The sequence below is a fragment of the Rhinopithecus roxellana genome, chromosome 5, assembly GCF_007565055.1.
Source record: "Rhinopithecus roxellana isolate Shanxi Qingling chromosome 5, ASM756505v1, whole genome shotgun sequence".
Classification (NCBI taxonomy): Eukaryota; Metazoa; Chordata; class Mammalia; order Primates; family Cercopithecidae; genus Rhinopithecus; species Rhinopithecus roxellana.
This window is the reverse complement of record NC_044553.1, coordinates 78,453,984-78,471,850: the sequence shown is the minus strand read 5'-3', so window position 1 is coordinate 78,471,850 and position 17,867 is coordinate 78,453,984. Positions and strand designations below refer to the sequence as shown.

At 56.8% G+C, this 17,867-nt stretch overlaps 2 protein-coding genes across 8 annotated transcripts; one reads left to right on the top strand and one right to left on the bottom strand.

The window, feature by feature from the left end:
• The first annotated feature begins 342 nt into the window (after nucleotides 1-342).
• On the top strand, nucleotides 343-7,392 carry ULK3 (unc-51 like kinase 3). Of its 7 annotated transcripts, none has more exons than XM_010375873.2 (16): nucleotides 345-524; nucleotides 1,106-1,246; nucleotides 1,332-1,452; nucleotides 2,017-2,121; nucleotides 2,882-3,025; nucleotides 3,209-3,291; nucleotides 3,809-3,964; nucleotides 4,149-4,254; nucleotides 4,493-4,533; nucleotides 4,796-4,898; nucleotides 5,038-5,102; nucleotides 5,203-5,281; nucleotides 5,355-5,395; nucleotides 5,750-5,797; nucleotides 6,080-6,146; nucleotides 6,271-7,392. In XM_010375873.2, exons 1-16 carry the CDS (start codon nucleotides 423-425, stop codon nucleotides 6,285-6,287), a joined length of 1,419 nt encoding a protein of 472 aa, XP_010374175.1. In that variant the 5' UTR covers nucleotides 345-422; the 3' UTR covers nucleotides 6,288-7,392. The 7 variants fall into 7 exon arrangements, 2 of the variants coding, with proteins under 2 accessions (XP_010374175.1, XP_010374179.1); XR_004057447.1 differs by adding an exon at nucleotides 852-980 and having other exon boundaries at nucleotides 366-524; nucleotides 1,409-1,452; nucleotides 5,355-5,797; XR_004057444.1 differs by adding an exon at nucleotides 852-980 and having other exon boundaries at nucleotides 367-524; nucleotides 5,355-5,797.
• Nucleotides 7,393-13,183: 5,791 nt separating this feature from the next.
• CPLX3 (complexin 3) lies at nucleotides 13,184-17,770 on the bottom strand. Its single transcript, XM_010375872.1, has 3 exons — nucleotides 17,513-17,770; nucleotides 16,268-16,355; nucleotides 13,184-14,290 (listed from the first exon to the last, which is right to left on the bottom strand). Exons 1-3 carry the CDS (start codon nucleotides 17,674-17,676, stop codon nucleotides 14,066-14,068), a joined length of 477 nt encoding a protein of 158 aa, XP_010374174.1. The 5' UTR covers nucleotides 17,677-17,770; the 3' UTR covers nucleotides 13,184-14,065.
• Between the last annotated feature and the right edge of the window lie 97 nt (nucleotides 17,771-17,867).

Below are 17,867 nucleotides of genomic sequence, written 5' to 3'. Positions count from 1 at the left end.
AGAGCTGCGGGTCCTGGGGAGGGGCCCTGGAGGCCTCCCGGACGCCATCGCCCCCACACACGTCCGCTCCTCTGGAGCCCGCGTCCTCACGTGGGCGATCTCTAGACGCCTCTGCGCCCGCTGGGAGTCCCCGAAGACCGCGCCGGCAGTCCTCCGCTCACTTCTAGGCTCGCGGAGCCTCTGTGTCCCCACGTGGGCCCTGCAGGAAGTGGCTGGGCGCATGACCCGAGAAGGTGTGGGCACAGGGGAGGGGCGCTGGGAGCAGGGCGGAGCAGGGCGGAGCCGCGTCTCCGAAGCGCGCTGCATTTCCGGCGGGCGGCGTTGGGGGCAGCGTGGAGCAGCCCCGTGCTCGGCCCGTCCCCCAACCCGCCGGAACCGCCGCCCGCAGCGAGGAAGCGCCTGCGCGGGCGCGGGCGGCCGGGATGGCGGGGCCCGTTTGGGGCCCCCCGCGCCTGGACGGCTTCATCCTCACCGAGCGCCTGGGCAGCGGCAAGTACGCCACGGTGTACAAGGCCTACGCCAAGGTGGGTGCCGGCCGGTGGCCCCGTGCCCGCCCGAGCTAGCCCGGCTGGTGCCGGCCAGGGAGACTCCGAGAGGTTAGCGACAGTGTGGGAACAGTTAGGGGCGGGAGGCTGGCTTCGCCCCAGCCAGACCCTCTGCGGAGGTTGGAGCCGACCGCCACGCTTAGGTCTTAAAGGGCGCACCTGCACCCACCTGCAGGGTCAGTGGCTGAACAGGCTCAAAACAGGTTACCTAGTGGGCTGGGAGGAGTCTGGGACTGGAGCCAGTTAGGAGGCAGAGTGGGCGGTTCTGGAACTCTGAGTGACATGCCTCTGCTGGGAACACTCCAGAATGCAAAGAAATGGATCATCTAGCTGAGGGTTGGAGAAGACCAGGCTGAGGCTGGGTCGGGAAGCCAGGACTCCAGAATCAACATTCCTCACTGACCTCACAAGGGAAAGCTGGGAAGCCCGTTGCTGGTGTGCAGTAGGTGGACCCGGGGAGGGGGCGGAGTCGGGGGACAGAGGGAACCAGACAGAGCCTTTCCAGTCAGGCAAGGTCCTGGCCTCCTCAAGGCAGAGCCCGCAAATCTCCTGTCCCGCAGAAGGACACTCGGGAGGTGGTTGCCATAAAGTGTGTAGCCAAGAAAAGTCTGAACAAGGCATCGGTGGAGAACCTCCTGACAGAGATTGAGATCCTCAAGGGCATTCGACACCCCCACATTGTGCAGCTGAAAGACTTTCAGGTGCGAGCCTTGGGCGGGGCCGCTGCCAAAAGGGAGCTGGAGAAGGGACACTCTCTTCAGGCTGCCTCTCTACCTCTAAACACAGTGGGACAGTGACAATATCTACCTCATCATGGAGTTCTGCGCAGGGGGTGACCTGTCTCGCTTCATCCGTACCCGCAGGATTCTGCCTGAGAAGGTGGCGCGTGTCTTCATGCAGCAGTTAGGTAAAGGACTGTGACCCCAGCCTGACACTCCGTCCCTTGTTCTCTGCCCCCCACCATCCCACCCCTACCCTAGGCTTAGAGCCTTGGCACACATTGCAGCTGCCTCCTGCACAGTCTGAAATTTTAGGGTCCTGTTTATCTCATACACTCAACCCTTGCTCAGGGATGCTGTGGGACAGATGAGGGAGTAATACCCCTCTGTGGGGTGTTGAGGCTTCCATACATAGAACATAACATAAGGACCTTGTAGAACATTCCAGAGTCCTGTAGGTAGGACTCAAGTGCTTTGCCAAGGAAAAGAGCAAGATTCTCAAGGACTGGGGCATCCAGAGAGGCTTCTGAGAGGCGGGGAGACTTGTGAAGGGGCAGAGGGGAGGAGGGTGGGCACTCGGATGAGGTGGCAAACTCCTAGAAGTGGTGGGATCTTGGTGCTTATATGGAAAACATTAGACTAACCAGGCAGGAACTGGGGTTGTGTAGGCTTGAGGAGGCAGATGTGAGCCGGGCAGGCAAGAGGCAGGTGGGAATGGGCTCTGAACTGTCTCTGTGGGTCCCACTCCTCAGCTAGCGCCCTGCAGTTCCTGCATGAACGCAATATCTCTCATCTGGATCTGAAGCCACAGAACATTCTGCTGAGCTCCTTGGAGAAGCCCCACCTAAAACTGGCAGGTCTGTGTCTGAAACAGCAGGGATGAGGTTTGGAGAGTGTAGAGGCCTCCCTCTCCCTGGGCTCACTCAGCAGCCCTAGTTCTCATGGAGCTCTCTATAGAGTCCTCAAAGAGTAACAGGCTGCAAAGTCTGGGGCTGGACCCTGTCATCAAAAGGCAGAACCTTTCTCAGGCTACCCATGCTCAAGTCCAACAGCATAATGGGTGGAGTTAGGGCTCAGTCTGTGGCCAGAGTTGGGACTCACTGTGTGTCCAGGTTTGGGGGTCAGTCTGGGAACAGTGCTGGGGTTCAGTGTGTGACCAGCATCAGGGATCACTCCGTGGTCAGGGACAGGACTTGGTCTGTCATCAGAATTGGGGCTCAAGTCTGTGACTCCATCTGTGGCCACATAGGAGAGTGTGTGGTGGGGGAGTAGGAGGTGGTGACCCTTGATAAGATTTGGACAAGAATTGACACTGGAGGCCAGAGACTGTGGAAAACCTAAGCCTGGGGGACAGTGAGAGGGTGGGGGCTTATCCATGTAGCTAGTGTGATCAGGTGGCCTTCCTAGGAAAAGGTGCCCAAGGGAGCTGTGCAGGATGGGTAGGTTTTATACCCCAGAGGCAGATATGAGAGGGTGTTCCAGGCTAATGATGAGCAGAGGCTTGGAAATAGGGTTGATCGGGTCTGGAGGGTGGAGAGGAGCCTGGGGTGAGGCTTTACAAGCCAGGAGTGGAAGCAGCTGGAATTCAAACCCTGCTGCCTCACCTCTTGCCTGCAGACTTTGGTTTTGCACAGCACATGTCCCCGTGGGATGAGAAGCACGTGCTCCGTGGCTCCCCACTCTACATGGCCCCCGAGATGGTGTGCCAGCGGCAGTATGACGCCCGCGTAGACCTCTGGTCCGTCGGGGTCATCCTGTATGGTGAGACCTTTTTTCCCTGCTTCTCACCCTGAGGCCTACACTGTTTCCTCAGGCAAGGCCTCTCTGGGCCACTCCTGAAGGGTTCTGATGAAAACTGACTGCTGGCCCAGGACCCCTGCTGAGGGGCTTCAGGCCAGGCTTGACCTATTCCCTCCCAGCCTCCGCTCTGCCTCCCTTCCACAGAAGCCCTCTTCGGGCAGCCCCCCTTTGCCTCCAGGTCGTTCTTGGAGCTGGAAGAGAAGATCCGTAGCAACCGGGTCATCGAGGTGGGTCTAGCAGGGCCTTAGCGACCATTGGGGGGCAGAGGGAGTCAGGGCCCTGAGGGTTTACACCTCGTTCTCACCTGCAGAGACTGGAGTGTGGGCTCCAGGCTGCCTTTGTAGTGGAGGGGCATGCTCTAGACTGGAAGTCGAGGTGCCGGGCTGTCCCAGGGACTTAGGTCAGCCCACAGCAGGCAGCACAGTGCCTATTTTTCAGGCCCTTGTGGGGAGAAAGCCAAAGCAGAGCCAGACCAACCTTCCCAGGAACATAGTCCAGGGAGGGAAATAAGGACCCAGAAACACAAGTCTAGCTCACCTCAGGGCTCCAGCGAGGGTGCGCCAGGAGCCCAGGGAGGGAGGCCTGGCTCCTCACTGGCTCCATCATCTTGACCCACCTGCTCCTCCTCGGTCTTAGGTTCCCCACCTGTCCAACGCATACCTTGGGTTCCTCGCCGACCCCTGGGCTAGGGGTGGAGGGGCTGGAGCCCAGTGTGATCTGTCCCTGCCATTCCCTTCCCTACAGCTCCCCCCGCGGCCCCTGCTCTCACGAGACTGCCGGGACCTACTGCAGCGGCTCCTGGAGCGGGACCCCAGCCGTCGCATCTCCTTCCAGGACTTCTTTGCGCACCCCTGGGTGGACCTGGAGCACATGCCCAGTAGGGAGAGTCTGGATCGAGCAGTGAGCAGGCGGGTGGGGCTGGGGTGGGCTGAGGGTGGGCTGAAGGTCTTGTTGACCCCTTTGGTGGTGAATAGGTGACTCGCCCAACAGAGACAGAGGGTGGGCTCAGGGGAGCTGATCTCCCATCTTGGTGAGCGTGGGAGGGTAGGGAGGTGGACCTGACCCCGATCTGCCCATCCCCCAGACCACCCTGGTGGTGCAGGCTGTGAAGAAAGACCAGGAGGGGGATGCAGCAGCCGCCTTATCGCTCTACTGCAAGGCTCTGGACTTCTTCGTACCTGCCCTGCACTGTGAGTCCCAGGCCATGCCTGAAGCCCCTGGGTGCAGCAGGGATGGGAGTCGTCTGTGGCTGCAGCAGGGATGGGAGTCATCTGTGGCTGCAATAGGTGGATTCCAGTTCTCTATCCAGAATGTTGTAGGCAATAAAGCAGAGCATAAACCTGGAATATTGTGTTTGGAGGGATTCCAGAGGGTTCGGTGTGGGGCAGGGGTTCTCCCAGACTCCTCATATGACCTCACTTTCTGCAGATGAGGCGGATGCCCAGCGGAAGGAGGCGATTAAGGCAAAGGTGGGTGAGAGTCCCCATGAGGAAGTGGGGGGGCGGGGGTAAGGCCCTGAGATCTCAGGGCCCCTGGGGAATGGCTGTCTTAGAATTGGAACTTCCTCTCCTGCAACACAGAGCTCAGAATGGGTCAGGCCAGCCTCATTTGCTCCCTGACATGTTTATAGCTTGAGGCAGTCACTAACAATGCAGAGGGAGAACTTGGATGTGGGTTCTGGCAAGGGCAGCGGGTGAGACAGCACCTCCTCAGACCCTTTCCCTGCTACAGGTGGGGCAGTACATGGCCAGGGCCGAGGAGCTCAAGGCCATCGTCTCCTCCTCCAATCAGGCCCTGCTGAGGCAGGGGACCTCTGCCCGAGATCTGCTCAGAGGTAGACTTCCTGTTCCTGGCTGACCCCAGGGGCCCCAGCAAACCTCCCCACAGCCTGAGGGGGAGGCGGGTGGGGAGAGGCATCCTGCAGGGAACAGGCAGGTTGCTTCCCCCACCCTGAGCCTTTCCACTCATCCCAGAGATGGCCCGGGACAAGCCACGCCTCCTAGCTGCCCTGGAAGTGGCTTCAGCTGCCATGGCCAAGGTTTGTGCCAGTGAGAAGGGTCTAGGTGGGACGGGATGGGGCGGGGCGGGGAGATATCCAGGCCATGACCCTAAGCAGCCTGGTGTCCTCGTGGCTGCAGGAGGAGGCCGCTGGTGGGGAGCAGGATGCCCTGGACCTGTACCAGCATAGTCTGGGGGAGCTGCTGCTGCTGCTGGCAGGTGAGGGCCCCCATTTCTGCCCCCCAGAGGGCCCCTGGCTGCCCTGCCCTCACCACACGCCCTCTCTTTACAGCGGAGCCCCCGGGCCGGAGGCGGGAGCTGCTTCACACTGAGGTGCCCACTGAGCTTGAGAGGGTTGGGAGGCTTCCTCTTCCCCTTTCTTTGCTCTTACCTGTGGGGATCTCTTTGGGTTCCCTCTGGAATGTCCCACTCTCAGGGTGTTCCAGGTCTGAAAGTCAAAACCATAGGGCTGGGGTACTCAGACAGGGCAATGGAGGATCTGGGAACCCAGCAGCAAACAGTCTGGGAAGGCTTCCTGGAGGAAGGAGCAGATAAGGGACTCAGGAGGCAAGTTGTTCTGACGGGGCAGAGGGTTCTGGAGAGCATCAGGGTTGAGGAGGAGTTCCCTTTGAAACCCCACCCCCCGCCACTCTCCCCCACACCCAAGGGCATATCTTTCCTTGGCAGGTTCAGAACCTCATGGCCCGAGCTGAATACCTGAAGGAGCAGGTCAAGGTGGGCACATGGGGGCCACGCTGGGGCTAGGGTCTGTGGGTTCTATTGCTCTCTGCTTGTGGCTGTCATCCCTACCCTGCTGGTGTATGTCTGCTCTCCCGCCTCCTCTGCAGGCCTCCCTGTCCCTGTATCTGCCCTTCACTCTCTCTCTTGCTCAGCACTGTGCACTGTGGCTCGTGTCCCCGTCCTTCACTCTCTCTCTTGCTCAGCACTGTGCGCTGTGGCTCGTGTGTCTGCCTTCTGGCTGCCTCTCATCCCTTGTGCTGCTTTCACATCCCACAGATGAGGGAATCTCGCTGGGAAGCCGATACCCTGGACAAAGAGGGACTGTCGGAATCTGTTCGTAGCTGTGAGTCTTGCCCTGGGGTCGATCCTCCATCCAAAGAGGGGTGAGGGCTGGGGGCCCTGGGTTCTGCCTCTCTTACCAAAGACCTGAGACTGACCCTCCCCCATTGCCTCCCTCCCCCCCATAGCTTGTACCCTACAGTGACCCCAGAAGAATGACTGGACAGACGTGAGCCATCTGGAGCAGAGGGACACTAACCTAGGCTGACGCCAAGAATGAAGTGGCCCACTGCAGCCCTGGCGAGCAGGCTTCTTGGGTAGACAGTGCTGAGACCCCCACATTCCAGAGTCCCCAGACTCCCTCGGGTTACTCTGCACCCCACATACAGTTTGATGGCTGTGCTGTGTGCTGGAGGGGAGGGCAGGACTCTGGGAGAACAGCACTTCTTTCATGAGACCTTTGTTATTCAGTGGTTACTGGGTCCTGTGCCTGTCAGTTTTGGAGCATGCAGCCGTCTATCATTTTTTTGCTCTGAGAAGAGGGCAAGGGGCCCCTGCAGGGCACTTCTGTGCTTGCCCTCGCCCTGCCAGCAGGCAGCTGTGCCCCTGGCCTGCCCTTCCCGGGACCCCTTATTCCGACTCAGCTCCTCCTTGCACTGGAATGGGGCACTCCAGCACCCCTCAGGGACCACCCACCCCACAGTATGCACTCAGCCCCACAGAACCCACCAGTCTTTCTGGGAACTCACACCTGCCCGCCATCTCGGTACTTCAAATTAATCCTTCAAGCATGAAAGTTGTATCTTTCGGGGTGGGGCAAATTTAAGAAACCCATTTCTTGTTCCTGCCCTGGCCTAGGGAGCACTCAGGAAGGTTCCTTGGTCCTCATCTCTCCCACCTCCGTTCCTCTTTGGGCCCCACACTAGCCACAGCGCGGGCCTTGTGCTGGAGTTTGAGCCTGGGAGAGGGAGACGGTCTGACCCAATGCACTCCAGGCTACCCACTTCTAGGCCTACTCTGCCACTGGAGCCCTGGGCAAACCCCTTCCCCTTTGTGGGCCGGGGTCTCCCCATCTCTTCAATGGGGCTGATAACGCCACAGCCCACAGCATGGGCACTTATGAGGACAAAGTGAATTTAACCTGGAAAATAATGTATTTGAGAGTTTCTTTTAAATAATCAGCGGGTGTTGGTGATTTCTAGCCCTTCTGCCCTTAAATGCCTCCTTGGGCAAGAGTTGTCTGTCCTCCCTGCAGGAGGCTGAGTGTGAAGAGTATAATTCACTGTTTCTCTATTAAATTATTTTCTTTACTTGGGCATCTCTTCTTGCCTTAAGAACAACAGGAGGGGGGCCGCTGCCCACAGGCTGGGGCAAGCAAAAGCTGCAGCAAAAGCTGGGGAAGCTGAGGTAGGGTTGGGGAGGTCACGGGGTGGAGGGGAATGCTGAGAATGATGCCCTCAGCCCCCAGGGATCCAGGAGAAAGGCTGACCAGGGTCATTCCTGCCCACACCCAGGCGACCGGTGGGGAGAGGAGCACAGGCCTGGGAGCTGGGAAGCCTTTTTCCCTCTTTGCTCCTCAGCTCAGCTCCAGGAGTGCAATCTTCCAAAATGCTCTGCCCTCTACACTGCACGCTGTCTCACCCCAGACAGGATCTCTTGGCCTCCTACCCCTTCTTACCCTGGGCTGGTGAGGGAGCAGTGGGCTGGACTGGGGGAAAGGGCATCTTTTAAGGTATGCTCACACCCAGCCCCCAGGAGCTCCGTTTCCAGCAGACTCTGTACCCTGGCCTTCCCGCAACCCCACACACACCCCAGGTGTCAATCTGATCAGCACTTGTTGGGAGTAGGAGGGGAGCACATCCCCGGCAGCCAGCAGGGGAGCAGTTCCTTAGACTTACCCATTCCCCGCGGGTTGCTCAGTCATCCCAGGGTTTTCCATACCTGGATGGGAACAGACCCTGGGAACTATTCTCCCTGAAGCCCCTGGCCTGGCCATCGGGGGGCAGTGGGGAGCAGTGTCTCAGAGGGCAGGAGGAGCTGCTAGAATTCTGGCTCTGCTACTTGGCCTTGAAGTTTGGGATCCATCCATTAGCCTGTTTCTTCATAAAATGAGGTTGAGGATAAGGGCCCCATGGGAATTTGTAGTGAGATATTGCACATGGGCATGGCATACAGTAAGAATACAATAAAATGTGACTTTCAGATCTAGGGAGAGAAATGTACTTCAGATTATCTCTGGAAATGGGCCAGACAAAAAAGCCTCAATATATAAAGTGAGGGAACAGGAGGGGAATGAATGGACCTGGTTGGGTGGATGAATTGAGAAGATGGGAGGGGTTGGGCATGGTGGCTCATGCCTGTAATCCCAGCACTTTGGAAGGCCAAGGCAGGTGGATCACGAGGTCAGGAGATGGAGACCCCCCTGGGCAACATGGTGAAACCCTGTCTCTACTGAAAATACGAAAATTAGCCGGGCGTGGTAGCAGGCGCCTGTAGTCGCAGCTACTCGGGAGGCTGAGGCAGGAGAATCACTTGAACCCAGGAGGCAGAGGTTGCAGTGAGCTGAGATTGCGCCACCACACTCCAGCCTGGTGACAGAGCGAGACTCCGTCTCAAAAAACAAAAAAGATGGGAGGAAGAGTGGAAATGGAAGACGAGATGGAAGACTAGAGGAGAGACTTGAAGGGTGATAGAGAGAGGGTTGGCCCATCGACCCCAGTTGCTTATTTGTGATCACTGTATTCGCTGGCTGAGAACAGAGGCCTGAAGTTCTTATTCAAGTAGGTGTGGAGAGCAGTGGGCCCCCACAGGGAGGACTCAGTACCGGAAAGGCCTGGGGACTGAGGCTGCTGGAGGAGCCTCTGGGAAGGGGCCCTCCTTGAATAAAACATCTAGATGGCCTCTAGGTTTTTCCTGTGTCCAAGCCGCCTGCCAAGCAGGGAGGCAGCCCAGTCGGAGGCTGGGGCGAGTAGGGTCAGGGCTTGCTTCTAATGGCAGAAGCCTGTAGGAAACGTGCAGATCCACTTTCCAAAGGTCATGTTTTCCTTCTTAGGAGACAGAGTTGTTTTCGCCTCTCACTTTCAACACTCTGAAGGTGCATAAAGCAGGATGGCTACCTCCCAGCAACGTTCAGGGGACTGCCCTGTCCTCCCACCTCTATCCCAGTCACCCAAGCACAGAGCCAGCCCTGGGCCAAGCTAAGGGAAGCACCCGAGCCTTCTCCCACGGGGCCAGCCCTGGAAGACACAGATGGGCCTCAGGAGCAGATAGAGGTACCCAGGTGTCCATCTGGCCCTTCTTTATCCTCTTTACCTGGGATGTGGGAGAGGACATAGAACCTTTGTTCCTGTGGAAGGTCATCTAGAAGGGCTCTTGTCCCCAGAGGCCGGGTTGCTGTCCCAGCCCTCCCTGAAAGGGCAATGGCCCAACACCGAGGCTGGGGCCTGAGGGAAGGAGCACACCAATGACAGCTTCCCTAGAGGAACTCATCCCTGCACCTACACACAGCAGATCCCACAGACAAAAGACAGCCGTGTGCAGGCTCATAAACCCCCGCAGGCCCCACACACACGCTCATGAGCACACATGCAGGCGCAGCTCCTGCCGAATGAGGCTGAGGCCTCCTCAGTGCTGCTGCTGCTCCCCTGATCTCAAACCTCAAATGGCCTCTGGGGACAGCTCTGCCTGGCAGGCACTGGGTTGGAGGCACGGCCATGGGCCCTGTGACTACACCTCCAGCCCCACCTCAGGTCTGTGGGATAGAGGACAGAAGCCCCAGCCTCACAGCTGAGTGTCAGCTGGGTCAACAGGCAGTGTCAGCAGCTCGGCTCAGCTGACAAGCATGTCCCAGGTGTCCTCAGTGCCTGCCTGGGGCCTCTGGTGTCTGAGGAGGAACCATCTGGCTGTCGAGGGAACAGGAGATCCTCCATGCTCCAAACCCTGGTCACCCTCCCCAGTTCCTCCCGGGGGACCAACTGGCCTTGGGAAAGTCACTTGTTTCTTGGCACCCTCTTCCTGCTGGCAACTGGGCCTGAGCTGTCCGGGTGGGTAGAAGGTAGGAGTAGGGGACTGCAGGCTTCTTGGGCAGGGTTTCCCTGAAATCTTTTGCATTGTGGAACCAGAGCCTCTGAGGGTGAGAGGTGGCGGAACAGGCAACCATCTTTGCCTCTTCCCTCCCGCTGAAGGGGTTTGGGGAAGTTGGAGGGGCTTTCTTAACTACCTTTTAACATTTTTTGTATGCTCAGACTGCCCACAAGGGTATGAAGGAGGAAGGAAAGGGGAAAAGAAAAGGAGGGAGGGGGCCGGGCGCGGTGGCTCACGCCTGTAATCCCAGCACTTTGGGAGGCCGAGGTGGGCGGATCATGAGATCAGGAGATCGAGACCATCCTGGCTAACACAGTGAAACCCCGTCTCTACTAAAAATACAAAAAATAGGCCGGGCGCGGTGGCTCACGCCTGTAATCCCAGCACTTTGGGAGGCCGAGGCGGGTGGATCACAAGGTCAGGAGATCGAGACCATGGTGAAACCCCGTCTCTACTAAAAATACAAAAAATTAGCCGGGCGCGGTGGCGGGCGCCTGTAGTCCCAGCTACTCAGGAGGCTGAGGCAGGAGAATGGCGTAAACCCAGGGGGCGGAGCTTGCAGTGAGCTGAGATCCGGCCACTGCACTCCAGCCTGGGCCACAGAGCGAGACTCCGCCTCAAAAAAAAAAAAAAAAAAAAAAAAAAAAAAATACAAAAAATTAGCCGGGAGTGGTGGCGGGCACCTGTAGTCCCAGCTACTTGGGAGGCTGAGGCAGGAGAATGGCGTGAACCCGGGAGGCGGAGCTTGCAGTGAGCCGAGATCACGTCACTGCACTCCAGCCTGGGTGACAGAGCAAGACTCCGTCTCAAAAAAAAAAGAAGGCCGGGCACGGTGGCTCAAGCCTGTAATCCCAGCACTTTGGGAGGCCGAGACGGGCAGATCACAAGGTCAGGAGATCGAGACCATCCTGGCTAACATGGTGAAACTCTGTCTCTACTAAAAAATCCAAAAAACTAGCCGGGTGAGGTGGCGGGTGCCTGTAGTCCCAGCTACTTGGGAGGCTGAGGCAAGAGAATGGCGTGAACCCGGGAGGCAGCGGAGCTTGCAGTGAGCTGAGATCCGGCCACTGCACTCCAGCCCAGGCGACACAGCGAGACTCCGTCTCAAAAAAAAGAAAAGGAGGGAGGGAGGGAAGGGAAGGAAGGAGCAGGCCATAAACATCAGAGTCATAACTGCAGGGTACTAATGGGGTTCTAGGCAGAGGGTGAAATGGGAAGTTTTGGTGGCAAATGACTCTGTGGCCCTCACATCACACCAGGTGGGTGGACCAGTCACAGGACAAATATGTAAATATCCTATTTAGACATTGGATTGTCTAAATAAGAAAGGGTAGGAACAGCTTGGGAAGACAGTAGTAGTTGATGTATTCAGGCCCTAAGGGCTTGGGAGTTGGGGGCAGGTGCAGAGGAGGAGCTCCAGTTGGGCCAAGTCAGCCCCCAGCTGCGGGCGGGTACAGGACAGGCACTGAGTCAGCAGAGCGGCAGTGGGTGAGGGCACACAGGTGAGAGGGGTGCAGACTGACAGAGACCCAGATTACAGGGCTGATGGGGAGGGGGAAGGAAGAAGGGAGGCCAGGCATGCCCAACAGAGCTGGGGACCCCTCAGCCTGCCCTCATTGTCCATCTCTATCTGAGCCCCACAGCCTCCTCCACCCCATTCCAGGGGTAGTGCAAACCAGTCAAGGTTTCTTGGGGTTCCGTTCCCAGGGTGAAGGGGAAACAAATGTTTCCCTTTCTTTAATCCAGCTCCCGATCTTTAATCCAGGTTCCAACCAGCCTTGCTTTGACAGGGTTCAGGAAGCACACGTCCCCCAGCGCCCACTGCCCACCACCCTCTCCACCCTCTCCCTCTCAGCCCTGCAAAACACTGAGGGGGAAGGGGTCTGTCCAATCCCATTAGGCAGAAGGCCCCGGAGGGTGGAGTGCTGACGTGGGCCTTGCTGCTGATGCTGCAGAGGCAGCCCATGACCCCCCTACCCAGCTTGGGGCTCTGGCTTGGGTCTCCTCCAGCTCTGAGAAGGTCAGGAGGAGGCCCTGGCCCGGGACGAGCTCAGGAGTAGCTCAGAGGCCCAGGCCTGTTCCCTGGGGACACTCCAGGGCTGGGCCTGTGTCTCTTCCTGCCCTCTCTCCCCTCTTCCAGCCCCCCATGACTTCCTGTACAGGTTCGATGTGCTTTGTTCTTATTTTACAAAGCAGATCTCATGGAAACTTTGCCCTTGAAACCCAACCCTCAGATGGCCGCTCCTGCCTGTGAACCTTGGCTGGCTTCCTCACAGGCTGGGCCCTGGACCTCGGGGTGGGGCACCTGCAGTTGGCCCCCGTAGCACCTTCCTCCTGCCCAGGCCCCAGGGGTGACCTGCTTGGGGAGCTTCCTGGCTGGTTTCTGAAACCTCCCCTGCCCCCTGCCCCTCAGCGCCTGCCACAGGTGAGCGGGATGAGATCTGGGCTCTTCATTTTTTTAAAAGAATGAGTTACATTTATTGATAGTTTGTCACATGCCTTACAAACGGTCACCGTTTGAAACATGTATTATTACTATTTTGGGGAGGGGGGACTCTTCATTTTACAGGGGATAAGCAAGACAGGCTCAAGGAGGGAAAGGACAGGCTCAAAGTCATCACAGTGTGGGACTGGAATGCAGTTGCCCTGCCTCCTTTCTTTTTGCACATCTTCCATCTCCAGGATGAGGAGGGGTGTAGCACAGGCACCCAAGACAGCTGCGGTCCAGCCCCGGCCCCACCTGTGGTCTCAGTGACGCCCCAGAGGTCCTATCTTCCCCACATAATGAGGCTGCTCCATCCTCCTCAAAGCCAGACCTATTTCATAGGCCCCAGACCCCACCTTCACCCAGGGCCCCCAGAGAACAGAGCTGGAGACACTTCCACTCCTAGCACTGGATGCCTCCTCCCTCCTGTGAAGCTGTAGGTTGTGGGGTGGAGGACACCCCTTTAAGGCAGGCTCGGGGGGGCTGTGAACTCCAAGACTCCTGGAAGCCAGTAAGAAGTGGGAAGGTAGGCACACCATTTGGGATTTTTATTTTTCACTGAGTTAGGAGAGGAGATTCCAGCTATGGAATCCAGAGAAAGTTCTACAGGAACAGAACAGAAATTGGCTGGGCCCTGGGCCCAGAGAAGGCCTGGAGCCGCTTACTGTTCAGTGCCAGCTTCATCCTTGGCACTCTGCCTCTCACACAGCATCACTCTGGCTCCCAGAGCTCACAGTGGCAGCCACTGGAGGCTGTGGTGGTAGCTGCTGCCCTGCCCAAGGAGGGGTGTGGGCTTGGCTCTGAAAGTCCAAACCAGAAAGAGCCTTAGAAATCATTCAGGCCATTCCCAATTTACAGGTGATGAAATAAGGCTCAGAGACAGCAGGGGCTTTCAAGAACAATAAAGGTGGAGACTGGAACTCAGGCCTCCTGTCTGCCCAGGGTATCTGCCCAAGCTCTCTCTGAGAGTATCTCAGTGTTGGTGTCTAGAGGGGCTGGACACGCAAGGGAGCTGGCCTGTGCGTGCATGTCTGTGTGTGCTGGGATGCATCTGTGGCTTCTGTCTCTGAACGTGCCAGGGGTTTTGTGTCCTGTGTGTGTCTTTCTGTGGGTGCTCTTGTGTGCAGGAACTTGGGGCCATGGCCAGAGAGGGATGGGCATATTCCTGCAATCTTGGGAGGCCTCCACAGGCTGAGCTGGCGGGGAGGGTCCTGAAGAGTAAGGTGAAGATGGGGGCTTTGCTCCCAGCAGAGAGGAAAAAACCAGAAGATAGGGTTGAGGCATGGATGGGAAAGGTCTTGGAACTAGGATGGGGCAAGGAAAACAAAGCCCCAAATGGAGTATGGGTCTCTGGAAGTTGACATACTTTCAGCCCTCATGGGGGCCCAGCCCAGTGGGTAACCCCGGGGAAGTGGTCACATTACGTGACACTTCTCAGCTGATTGCTTGAGGTCCCCCAGTGTGGCCTGGGCCTTGTCCTTGAGTGAGCCCAGGTCCAAGCCAGGAAGGCTGGCTAGCTGCCCAAGGACTGAGGCCTTCTCCTCCTCCTCCTCTGTGTCCTCCTCGATCATCTTGGCCAGCTCCCGGGGCAGCTCCACATCTCCACCTGCCATCTGGATCTGGCTCTCATCTGTCTCGTTCTGAAGGGAAGAGAGGGTGGGGTGGAGTGGAAGTCTGTGAGAACCCAGAGTTGAGAGGACAGGGAGGAGGCTTGGTCTGGGTTCCAGGCCCCTAGATTCTCTCTTATTTTTTTGTAGAGATGAGGTCTCCCTATGTTGCCCACACTGGTCTCAAACTCCTGGGCTCAAGTGATATGCCCACCTTGGCCTCCCAAAGTGCTAGGAATACAGGAGTGAGCCACCGTGCCCGGCCCCCTAGATTCTTGAGCCCCATGTTCCAGTGAGCTCAGCTCCCACCCCCACATCCCAGGATCAATCTTTGGATGCTTGGACATGGAGACCTTTCATATTACCTTATTTCACTCTGAGATACTGAAGGACCAGCACAGTGAGTAAAGACAAAATGAAAATACTTATGAGTCACACTGTTACAGTCAGCTAAGTCATGTTTTGATTCTTGTTATGCTTAAGGGTGTAACCAAAAATAGTGATGGGTACCATTTATCAAACATCTATTACATCTATTACATGGCAGATGTTGAGCTGGGTGCCTTTAATTCTCACAATGACCCTGTGAGGTAGGTAGGTATTGTTACTCCAACTTCACAAATAAGGAAATTGAGGCTTACAGAATTTAGGTAACTTACTTTAAATTTAAGTTACTTAACTAACTTAAGTAACTTAAATTGTCCAAGGTCACACAGGTAGGATGTTGGGGAGCTAGATTCAAACCTATGTCACTGATTCCAGCATCTGTGTTTTTTTGCATGGCACCTACGATGGCCATGGCCCTTCACTGTTCTTCTGGGGGGCGCCTCATGTCCTACTCAGTTGCATCCAAGTCTTGGTTCTTCTGCTCAACTCTGACTTCCCTGATGGCAGGTGTCTCTTACATGCCTAGCACAAGTATCTGAGGAATGACTTTATTTCCAGGAGAGTTTGCAGTGAGGCAGGCTTTCTGGACCGGTTTTTCCCTGTGAGAGATTTCCAAAAGATTGGTGCCCTGTGGGCAGTCAAAAGCAGCTGGGGACTTAGTAAATATTTGTTGAATAAGTGAATGTGATGTTCATATATTTGGTCATTCAATTCAAGTGGAAGATCAAAATCAGGAGCACTATAGCCCTGTGCTATTTTCCCGAGTCCAGCACAGTTCTGGGTGCACTAGGGTGATATTCTGGGAGAGATTTGTGCTTCAGTCCCCTCCTTAGACAACAGGAGCAGCACACTTACATGCCCTTCTGGTGCTGCACTGCTCAGGGGAGCATGGGGGCAGGGATCTCCTGAGACATACTCTCTGGCTGCTTGGCCAGCTAAGGGGGTACTTGGCTCTCTACAGGCAGACTCCATACTCTGGAAAGCAGCCTGGGGCCCTAGAGCAAAGGCAGGCTCATATTCACCAGCTTGAGGGCTGGTCCCAGCTCCATGGCTCACTGGCTGTATGATCTTAGCCAAGTCCCTCCATCTCTCTGAGCCTTAGTTTCATCATTTGTGGCTGTGGGTGATAGCTGCCTGGCAGCATTATTGGGGGTTAGATGAGAAAATGAAGGTCAAGTACTTGGCACACATAGGGCTTCTCTCCCCCACCTTAAGTAAGTTCTGCCCTCCAGTAGGTTCAGAAACCCCCAGAGCACTCACTTCTGCAGTCAAATCTACTGCTTTCTGCCTCCCCTGTGTCTTCCTCTGCCCAGGCCTGGCCTAGGCTTGGTGGGGGTACGGGGGGTGTGGAGGAGAGAAGAGGCCTAGATTGGCTCCAGAAATACAGACCTGTCAGTTTCATGAGAACTGGGATCCCCTCAGCACAAAGCCCTGGCCCTTGGTGGGCACAGATTAACTATGAGTGAGCGAATGAATAAATGAACAAATGAATGAGAAGGAAGGATCTAACCAAGCACCCTGTGAGTCTTAGAACTGAGGGCTATGGTGCCCAGAATGGGGCGAAGGAGTTGAGAACCCAGAGCTCAGGGTCCCAGATGTGCCTTGCAGCCAGGGCCAGCTTACCTTGGGTAGCCGGTATTTGTCTCGGAAGTGGCTCCGCAGTGTAGCCCGCTCTGCCTTCCTCTGTGTGAACTGTGCATCCCGCTCCATCCTGCAGGGTCACCGGGGGCAGAGTCACCATGAGGGCAGAAAGAGGGGAGTTGGAGTCTTCGAGGGAGGGACAGAAGGGGTCTCTGAGTCCTGGCAGCACTGCTGCATTGGTCCCTGTGTGTAGCAAAGGCACTCCAACCAGGACAGCCAGGTCTCTGCTGCCTCTCCCCATCACAGTGCCCTTTGTTGTCTCTGCTGCTGGATGGAACTAGGGGGCCAAGGTGACAGTCTGTCTGGTTCTCTCTGCAGACCCTAATTATTTGTCCCTCATGGCCTTCAACTTGGTCTGTGGTTCCCTCACTGAGAAGCTATGTCGTGTAGGGAAAAGTATTCAGGCCAAACTTGGGTTCACACCCCAGCTCCACTACCATTTTAAATATATCCTTAGGTAAGTCACTTACCTTCCTCTTCTGTAAAATGGGGATAAAGTTTTGCAACTCACAAAACTGGTATCAGGATTAAGTGAAATAATAGCTATCATTTATGAGACTTTATCATGTGCCAGGTGCTGCTAAACAGTTTACATGCATTGGCATTTAATCTTCATAAATATACAAGACATGTATTATGATTACCATCCCCACTTTCCAGAAAAGGAAACAGAGGCACAGAAAGGTTAAGTAACTTGCCTAAAGTTACCCAGCTAATAGGCAAAGCCAGGCTCTGAACCCAAGTAGTCTAGCAGCAGAATCCAGCCCCAAACTGTCCCAGCACTGCAGGCGCACAAGTAGGCTCAATGTCTGTGAGTGCCCCCATCTCAGGGTCTGCCTCCGCGACTCTGAGCCTCCTCGGCTGCACCACTTTTTTCAGAGCCTCAAGCTCAGAGGAGCCCCAGTTGGAAGACATAGGCGGCTGGGACCAGATCGGATTAAGGGATTATTGTTTCGTCAGAAACGCACGTGCATCCCCCTCCTCGTCCCAGACTCCGGTCGCCCCTTCCCCCACTCCCCCTTGGCCAGAGTATGAAGCTGGAGCGGGGTTTTGGGTTTGAGATGGGATGGGTCTGGGGGCAGTGTAGAGGACACCTCCCGGTCTCTTACCGTGTTTAGGAAGGTAGGGGAGAGGGGATTGGAACCTGAGGCTGGCCCGGGGATGGACTGAGCAGTTGTGGGGTTGGGGAGGGGGAGGTCGTTGGAGCCAAGAAGGAATCCCACTCACTTCTCTTCCACCAGTTGCTTCTGATACTCCTCGTACTCCTCCCGGCTCATGCCCTGAGCTTCCGCTGCCGACTTGTCCCCATCCCCCTTGTCCTCGCCGCCTCCTAGGCTCCCAGTGAGGTTCTTCAACTGGCCGCCCACCATGGTCTTCACCATAAACGCCATGGTCTTCGCCGGCTGGGGCACTGGGCGCCTGCTACCACGCGCTAGGCACCGGGCACGTCCGCGCCTACTTCAGCACTAGGTCTCGCGGACAGCTCCCGCCGCGGGCCCGCGCCCCACGCTTGGCGCCGCCCGCCGCCCGCCCCCGCCCGGGCCCGCCCCCACCTCCCCAAACCCCTCCTCACGGGGGGCGG